Source organism: Poeciliopsis prolifica, unplaced genomic scaffold, assembly GCF_027474105.1.
Source record: "Poeciliopsis prolifica strain line A6 unplaced genomic scaffold, Auburn_PproV2 SCAFFOLD025, whole genome shotgun sequence".
NCBI classification, from domain to species: domain Eukaryota; kingdom Metazoa; phylum Chordata; class Actinopteri; order Cyprinodontiformes; family Poeciliidae; genus Poeciliopsis; species Poeciliopsis prolifica.
The window spans coordinates 3,675,230-3,684,416 of record NW_026562400.1 but is presented as its reverse complement, the minus strand read 5'-3'; the positions used below and the strand labels follow the sequence as shown (position 1 = coordinate 3,684,416).

Sequence of the window (9,187 nt, the reverse complement as noted above, 5' to 3'; positions counted from 1 at the left end):
CACAAAATGTGGTATTTATGGTCCTATATAAAGATTAACCTTTTATTTAACATTTTAAAATGATGATAACATCGACTATGGTTCACAAGTTCTTCATATTTTGGTCATTCTCACTTTTGGCTCTGAATAAACGCTGCCGCTGTGGTCAGATGGAGTCGTTTGACCTCATTTCATGCAGGTTGTGTCTGATTGTTGTGGGAGTTTGGGGACTTCCAGAGCAGAAATGACAAAAACCAGTTTCACTTTTTTTGTTAGAAGTCAAACAAAACCATGGAAACTCTCAGTTCTATGATTTATTCACATTTACTCAAAATCATTTTAAGTTTTCTGAATTTAAAAAGGAGTCGGGTCATATGTAGTTATTTCCTAATTGTTATGTTATTGGCAGTGGGAGCTTTTTTCTGCCTGAATGTGTTATTTGGTGTTTATTTTTTTGTTTTAGTCTTTAATACACCAAATTTTGCACAAAACTTCATACTTTGATGACATTGTTTTAAAATATTAAAGCAAATTTCACGGTTATTTACTCGACACGAATAGAATTTTTATCAAATAATTTTTCATTCTTTCTTTCTTGGAAAGCTACTTTTTACAACTTCTTAAGTAGAAAAAAGTTGTAATCATGCTCCTTTTCTTTGAGCACAGCTCTCGGCTACTCCACCCACAGAAGTAATTTGGTTTGCATGAGTTTCTGAATTTAGATGAGAATAAAGTCATAATATTACAACTTTATTCTTGTAATATTAAGACTTTATTTTTGTATGAGTTTATTTTTGGAATATTTTGACTTTTTTCTCAAAACATTGATTTTATTCACACATTATATCAACTTTATTCTTGTAATATGACTTTATTGTAGTAATACTAGGACTTTATTCTCTTGTTAGTTTCATATTGTTCTTGCAATACAACTTTATTTTTGTAATATTATGACTTTATTGCCGTATTATTTCAGCTTTATTCTTGCACAACTTTATTCACATAACATTATGACTTTATTCTCACAATTTTATACATTTATTCTCGTAATATTATGACTTTATTTTTTTCTTAGTTCAACTTTATTCTTGCAAAAGTTTAGTTTCATAAAAATCACTTGATTCTTGTACAAGTTTATTTTTGTAATATTATTCATTTGTGAGTTTATTCATGTTTTTTTTTTTCTTTGTATGGCTGCAACACTTTGCTGCAAAATACAGAAAATGCTGACTAGAAATAACCTTTAATAGCGACCTTGTTTGACGCCCCCTCTAGCCGGGCGCCCCTATGCCTCCCATACCCACTGAGTACAATCAGCTTGGGATTTCAAGTCAGTAGACTTAAAAAACAAGAATAAAGTGACTTTTGTGAGGTTACTACATGAAACCTGTTGAAAACAAGAGTTTGTAGACAGTATGAATGTCTGACCCCTGGCAGAACAACTCGACTCATCACTAAGTTAAATATATCCATCAGCCAACAGCCTCACGCTGTCAGGGCTTCACGTTGTGCTCTGCAACGTGAGCACAACGTTTCCATCCTCGTGTTACGTCTCGGTTCCGCCCCTCAGGTGTCCTGAAAGTGTGTCACTGGGTTAAAGCGGCTCCAGCGGCCGGCCGGGGAAGGCGGGGCCCCACTATAGAGAACATTTAGTTCTCCACTAACCCGCAGCCTCCACACAAACACAGGGAACTTCCTGCAGCAGCACGCAGCCCGGCTACCCAGTCGGGACCAGACAGCCTGCAAGCCTCGCTCGGTTCCGGAATCATCGGCCCACAAGAAGCCCGGTCCGGTCCGGTTCGGTGTTTTTCCTCTGACAGTTTGGATTTAGTTTATTTCCTCCAGCAGTGATGCCAGAGGACGTGGGAACAGCCAAACCTGGTAAGAAGTTCAGATTTTATGGCATTATTATGTTAACATGATGGTTCTGCGTGCACTGATCAGACCTGCTGTGACGTTATAACATCATGTTAATTCAGTATTTAATAGTTTGCCCCACTTTTCTTTAGAAATAACTTCCTGGGGTCTTTTAAAAGTGTTTCGCCTGAATCAGTGTGTTCACTATTAAGACTCAAGAGATATAAATCAAAGTTTAATTGTGTAAGAGTGGCGATATGAACGCGTTTTCGGTGTTTAAATCGGGGTTAGCAGCGTCAGCGCCGCGCTGCTGTTTTCACATTTGACACAACAGCAGCGTCCCGCTCACATGGCCGGTGGAGCCGAGCCATGTGCCCGTGTGTACATGCTCTCTGAAAGCCGGGCTCTGATTGGCCGAGGGGCGTTCCACTCCGCGGCGAACTCCTGCTGCCATTGGCTGGAACGCGCTACGTGACGTACACCCTTGCGTAATGCGTTCGCGCTCCTCTGCAGCGCTGTACACGTGAGACAGTGGAGCAGTAAACACGCGGCTGACCCAGATTTTTTCTACGTCCTTTTCCCCCCCTGCATTGTGCTTCTGCTGAAATTCATGACAGGCCCACGTGTGGGTGGGCCGTGACAGAAAATTCATGATTGAGATTAGATAATCAGCCTCGAAAAGAAACTTGTCTTTCTAAGAGGAGGAAACCATCTTTCATGGTAGTTTTCCTGTAAAAACTTTATGATTCATCTTCTTGTCAGTGAAAACACACCGATTCAGTTCAGAACTGTTCATTCATTTAAAATGAACGAGTTTAATAATCACAGTAGAGTTGGAGGAAAACACTTTATTAAGCTTAATTAGTGAGAGAATAGTTATAGCTGCTGTCATTTTGATCAAACTACTGGCTTTGCTTCATCAAACATATCTTGCTCCATTTATTCCAGTTTCTCATTTGACTTCACAAGTTTCCTATTGCATACCAGAAAACCAGTTATTCTCCATCAGCTGAATCCACATCGTCACACAAACCAGCAATGTTTTATGCACACGTCAGCCAAATTGGATTTTAAAGTTGGTGTTAATGAGAGAGTTAGTTTTAGATTTTAAATACCCTATGACCTATTTTTGACCCAGTCACTCATCCAGTGGCTCATTCTGTTCATTGTTCCAAAAACTAGTTTTATTACACAGAATCAGGTGAAACATAGGTTTTTCCAAAGTGAAACAAACTTTTTCGAAGAGCAGTTGTCCAGAAGAGTAGTGCTGCTGAAACCACCCAAGCGTTATGTAACAGGGGAGCGTGTGTTTCCCAGTGCAACGTTTGGTTTCCACGAGTGTTGCCCTGGTGCTTCAGTGACCCCGTCTGGCGGAGCACGCTCCCTTAGCACAGAGACCCGGCCGTGTTATGTAACCGTGTTATCCAACCAGTGCGGGAGGTGATAAAGCAGGTCAAACCAACCAGCAATCAGCAACACACATGTCCAAATACACGCCACGTTGACTGCGTGTGTGTAACAGGCGGAGCTACTTTCTATGAATAGTTTGTTTATACGAAGAACTGAGTGAGTTATTACCCCAAGTAGAAAACTTTGTGGTTAAATATAAACCTGTTAGGTTGTTTTTGGTCAAAGTGCATGCTCTGATCATTGTTTTTTTTATTCTACAGGAGGAGTTATTGCTTACATTTCGTCCAGTTTGGGCTCTTCGCCAGAGTCCCGTACGTCGACGTCCCCGCCTGCTTCCCGGCCCTCGTTGCCGAGCCGGGCTGTCGGCATGGTGGTGGACATCGCTCCGCCGGCAAAACGCGGTTCTGGTGCGGAGAAGACCGGCCGCTCCTCTGCGTCTGCCAAAAGCAGCATAACGAGTAAGATTCAAAACACTTTGCTTGAAGGGAACATGCTGCACACACCGCTTATTTCCAACTAGTGCCTGAAGAATTCAAGGTTTGGAAGGAGCTCGATTTTCCTATAAAGTCCTTAAAAGGGCTTCACATTCAATCCACATGGCTTTGTAATAAAGTAGAATTTAAGTTTTGAGTTATTTATAGATGAAACGAGATATTTTCATTTATCTTTTGTCTCTGTCTAAAGCTAAATGCGACTAAACTTTCCTTGTTTTAGGTCAGGCTGAATTACCAAAATTATTTCTATTTGTTAAATGCCAGAAAACATGGCGAGAACTTTATTAAAACATTTTTTTGTATAGCGTGTCTAAGTATTTTAGCATGAAGGTAATTTATCTTAACACATTTTGTTTGGATTCTTTCAGTATAATATTTATTATTCCTAATGACTCAATAAGTTATTGAGTTTTATATGTTAAACAGTGTTATTTAAATTAGGGAATTTTTGTCAGATCAGCGTTTTATCAGATGTATATAGTGTGCGTGATAAATGTTTCAAAACATGAAATGTGTTAATATGTTAGTTGACTTTGCTGTAGAATAGAGAAAACCATCATCAGACATGATTAATAACAGTAAATATTTCAGTGAACTGAAACTTTAGTCTTTTGTTCATTTGTATCATTTTTATCTCCAATGTGTGGAGCTGGAAAAGTTTGAAAACTGATCTTAAAAATGCTTGAACTTTACCGTGGGAAAAGTTTATGAATCCTTCATTTTGTGTTTGCAGAAATCAACGGCATGGTGCTGCTGTGCAAGGTCTGCGGCGACGTGGCGTCGGGTTTCCACTACGGCGTCCACGCCTGCGAAGGCTGCAAGGTAGGCAACCAATGAACTCTTACTTATATCCTTTAATTATCTCTTTAATTAAAGAGCTACACACTCACACTGTTGATGCTGGTCTGGTCGTTCAGGGCTTCTTCAGGAGAAGCATTCAGCAGAACATCCAGTATAAGAAGTGTCTGAAGATGGAGAACTGCACCATCATGCGGATCAACAGAAACCGCTGTCAGCAGTGCCGCTTCAAGAAGTGCTTGGCTGTCGGCATGTCCAAAGATGGTGAGCATCTGGAAGGTTTTCTTTGTTTAGCTCTGTTCTTTCCACCAAAATGGCTCCAGTAGGAAGCTTGGTTCTGTTGGGGAACAAATTGGAAACATTAGTTACATTTTCAGCCGGTTCGGTTCGCTTTCATGCTGCGTTGTGTTAAATGAGCCAAATTAAAAACCTGTTCTCCTCCTCGCCTGTGGGGGCGCTGCACCAAGAACCACTGAGGTAATTGACACAAAAAACTCAGGAAAAACGACGGTAATTTCCTCCCTCGCAAATGTAAATAAAATGATTCTAGCTGTTGTAGGACTTCTCTGTCTTTGTGAAAAGACCATGAACCATTTCTCCTGGTAGTGCTGGACCTTTGTTTTGGTTGCATTTACCCAGAATACCTTGCATTATTGCCACTTCCTGCTTTTGGAGCGGTCTCTGGTCCACTTGGCGTTCACATACGCATTCAAACCACACCAGAGAAAAGAGTTTGCTATTTTGGTCCCCATCAGAGTTTGGCTCCATATTCACGCTTTCACCAACGAACCGGACTCTCGACAAACGAACCAGAACCAGTTATTGAGGCTCTGGGTGGCTGCTAGTCTCTCTGACTCAGCTCAGAGTTGGAGCGAAGAAAGAACCAGAAATCAGACACCAGTTTATCAGTAGGACCAGTTTGTGTCCTCAAACTGATCCGTTTTTGTATGTTTTTACTCCCAGCTGTTAGATTTGGGCGCATCCCTAAAAGAGAGAAGCAGAGGATGCTGCTGGAGATGCAGAACGCCATGAACAACATGATGAGCAAGAACGGCATGCTGCACGACGACCAAAGCCCGCCGCTGCCCATCGAGGCGATCAGCAGCGACGCCAGCTCCTCTTCATCGTCGTCTTCTTCCTCCGCCTCCTCTTCCGACTCTCCGTCGTGTTCCAACCCGTCTTCCCCACGGTACCCCCAGGACTCGGAGTCTGTAGTTTCCATGGACACCAACTCCAGCTCCGCATCCTCCTGCGGGTCAGACAGCAGCGAGGATGAGGGTGCCGTCACGATGAACGGGCAGCACCAAGACGCCTTCACGTTTCCCCAGCAGAGGTCGTCGTCGCAGGGCCGCGCCTCGCAGCCGTCCGGTACGGATTGCGGCGGCCGCATGGAGGAGCAGCGGGACACCTCGAGCTGCTGGAACGACAATCCGGCTGCGGGAGGATACCAGCGCTGTCCGTACTCCAACTCGGCCTACCGGGACGAGACGGCGCTGTACCAGCAGCAGCTCGAATGCAATCCATCCAAGGAAGACAAGCAGGAAGAACGTTGCACCCAGAATGCCTTTAGCTACAACGGACCAAACAGCTGCATGAAAAGTCGAGCATACCTGGTGAGTAATCCCCCAATAATTACACACAAACTCGTAAACTTGGAAACATTTGCTTCACGCTGTCTGTTCTTTGCTCTCGAAAGGTTTGCCCGATGAACACCTCTCCGTACGTAGACCCCAACAAGCCGAGTCAGGAGATCTGGGAGGAGTTCTCCCTGAGCTTCACTCCCGCTGTGCGGGAGGTCGTGGAGTTCGCCAAGAGGATCCCGGGTTTCCGTGACCTCTCTGAGCACGACCAAGTGAGCCTGCTGAAGGCTGGAACGTTTGAGGTGAGAAGCCAACCGGGCTCCATGTTTCATAGAGTATTGAGACAAAATATTTTGAGATTCATGCTCTTAACTGAAATAGATTTTGTGGCTAAGCTTAGAAAGCTGAGGAAAAAGGAAGATCTGATCATTTAACCCTAACCCTGATATTCAGGTGCTGATGGTCCGCTTCGCTTCCCTGTTCAACATGGCCGAACGCACGGTCACCTTTCTGAGCGGCAAACGTTACAGCCTCGACACGCTGAGGTCGCTGGGCGCCGGCGAGCTGCTCAACTCCATGTGCGAGTTCAGCGAGAAGCTAGCAGCTCTGCGGCTAAATGAGGACGAAATGAGCCTCTTCACCGCCGTGGTGCTCGTCTCAGCCGGTAAGATCCCAACACTCATCACCGCTTTCTACTAGCAATGCAATTTGTGGTCAAATAATGTTTATAGATGGAAATTAGCTCCACTCGATGGATTATAAAGGCCGCTTTTAGTATTGTAGTTTGGCTGCCATCCAGCAGAGGGCGCCGCTGGTCATCTTTAACTGGTTGATACAGGAATTAAATAGGGAAACGGCTCTGGTGTGGAATACAATTTATGTTTATTGATCCATTGTTATGCCATTACCATCACATTATTTGAAAATGGTCTCAAAACAACATGATCATTTATAGAAATAATTTTGTTATTGTGACAGACCTAATTACAGCTGACAAAATAACTTTAAAATTATATTTTTAAATCAGGATGTGAAAAATCTAGTCAAATCAGGATGTGAAAAATCTAGATTGAAAAATCTAGTCAATCTAGTCTAGTCTTCAAATAAATTAACTTCAGACGAACCTATTAATCGATAAGTTGTGTCAAAACGTTTCCTTCTGGGTTCGGTAGTTTTAACGTCGCCTCTTGTGGTTCAGATCGATCGGGGATCCAGGACTTGAACTCTGTGGAGGCCCTGCAGGACAAACTGATCTGGGCGCTGAGGAACCTGGTGATGCAGAACCACGGCGACGAGTCCGCCACCACCTTCACCAAGCTCCTGCTGAAGCTTCCCGAGCTGCGTTCGCTCAACAACATGCACTCTGAGGAACTGCTGTCATTCAAAGTGCATCCATGAAGGCTTCCTAAGGGCGAACGATTTGTTGACCTCCACCTGGACCTGACCTCTGACCCCTGACCGACTCGGCTGCGTGTTTTTCTGGAGTGGATGAAGTCGCTTTTTTACTTTGGGGGTCTGAAGAGGGAACATAAAGTTTACTGTATTTGTGGAAGAGATTTGCACGTTGCACACAGACACACAAATGCACGTGTGTGTTGGAGGTTTTTAGTTGGATGTATTTTTTATTTTTAAAAGGAAGTACTATAAAAAAAACATAAGATGAAATAATGCAATTTAGACATTTTTTTTTACATCTGTTTCCTCCGAAAGCCATTAATTCCAAAGTGTATTTCTGATCGGGTGAATGTGGCAGACATTATCGTTCATCTTGTCGGGTCCAATAGTTTGTTCTGTGTGGTGAAACGCTGCAGCAAATGCATCGCCGAATGTGTGCTCTCTGCTAAATGCATGGCTGTACTTTATCCTAAATATTAATCTGGATCTTTCCCGTCATGTCGATCAGTATCAGCTCATTGTTTCCGTGTACATAGTGTTGCATCTTTCCTGTTTTGTCTTATTTAATATTGTTTACGTGTAAACGTGGGCACAGCCTGGTCATTTCTGCAGGAAAAGCAAAAACACTACATTTGCACAGGTTCTGGAGCAGAAGATGAAGTGTGCTGCATCATGTAAATGTTTTGCCATTTTCCCACTTTCTGATTCTTTGTTGTTTTTTTTTTTGTTTTTTGTTTTTTTTAAATCAAACTGTTTTCCAGCATAGCACTGAACTTTGACCAGTTTTTCCTCATTCACTATGTTGAAATATCAGCTACTGGCAACACTGCCATCTGTAAATAGTTATACAAAAACATATATGTGAAATATATATATATATATAAATATCTTATGAACATAGACTAAAAATATATAATATAGTATGAATAAAAATATGTGAAAAATAGTTTTTTTCAGTGTCTTTTTGTTTGTTTTGCTGCAGTGACCGTTGTTCACCAGCAGGGGCGCTGATCCTATGGAGACCCCCCAAAGTCCGAGTGATCCTATGGAGGACAAAAAAACTGAGTTGTCTTCAAGAAATGCTCTACAAAAACAAAATCTTACCAGCATTTTTGTCTAGTTTCTAGTGCAAATATCTCACAACATTGTCATGAAGAGTCATTCAGTAAATAATGACACTTTTTATGGACTTTTAATCGAACCTTTAAAGCTACTTTGGATTAAAATTGTCATTATTGAAAGACATTTAATGACAACAGTCAGACATTCATGAAGACGCCTTCATGTTTATGACGCCCCTTCAAAGTGTTACCGTTTTGTTTTATTGCAAGTGTATTAAGAAATTTGCAATTGAGATATCAGATTTGATCCTGTTTTGTTACAAAAACGACAATTTAAAAACAAGAAAACTAAAACCACCAGATTCAGAAAATGAATGTTGGAACATCAGTTTGTTACTGGAGGGAATTACTGGGAGACAAAACGATAATAATAAAGATTAGGATGAATTAAGCCAGGAAGTTACTGGTTTGAATCCAAGCTGTTTTCTTTTTTATGCAAACTTCTGATTCCACAGGCAACAAACATGAGCAAAAATATTTATAAGTTCAGCAACAATGGTTTTAGACTTCAAATTGTTCAGTTTTATTTTTTTATCCTCTGCATCAAACCAAA

The 9,187-nt window shown here is 41.9% G+C and overlaps 1 protein-coding gene across 1 annotated transcript; it reads left to right on the top strand.

Annotated features, from left to right (window-relative positions):
• The first annotated feature begins 1,607 nt into the window (after nucleotides 1-1,607).
• Nucleotides 1,608-8,459, top strand: nr1d2a (nuclear receptor subfamily 1, group D, member 2a). Its single transcript, XM_055047323.1, has 8 exons — nucleotides 1,608-1,860; nucleotides 3,507-3,704; nucleotides 4,474-4,562; nucleotides 4,658-4,802; nucleotides 5,502-6,151; nucleotides 6,235-6,420; nucleotides 6,572-6,782; nucleotides 7,317-8,459. The coding sequence occupies exons 1-8, from the start codon at nucleotides 1,830-1,832 to the stop codon at nucleotides 7,514-7,516; spliced, it is 1,710 nt and encodes a 569-aa protein (XP_054903298.1). The 5' UTR covers nucleotides 1,608-1,829; the 3' UTR covers nucleotides 7,517-8,459.
• Nucleotides 8,460-9,187: the final 728 nt, after the last annotated feature.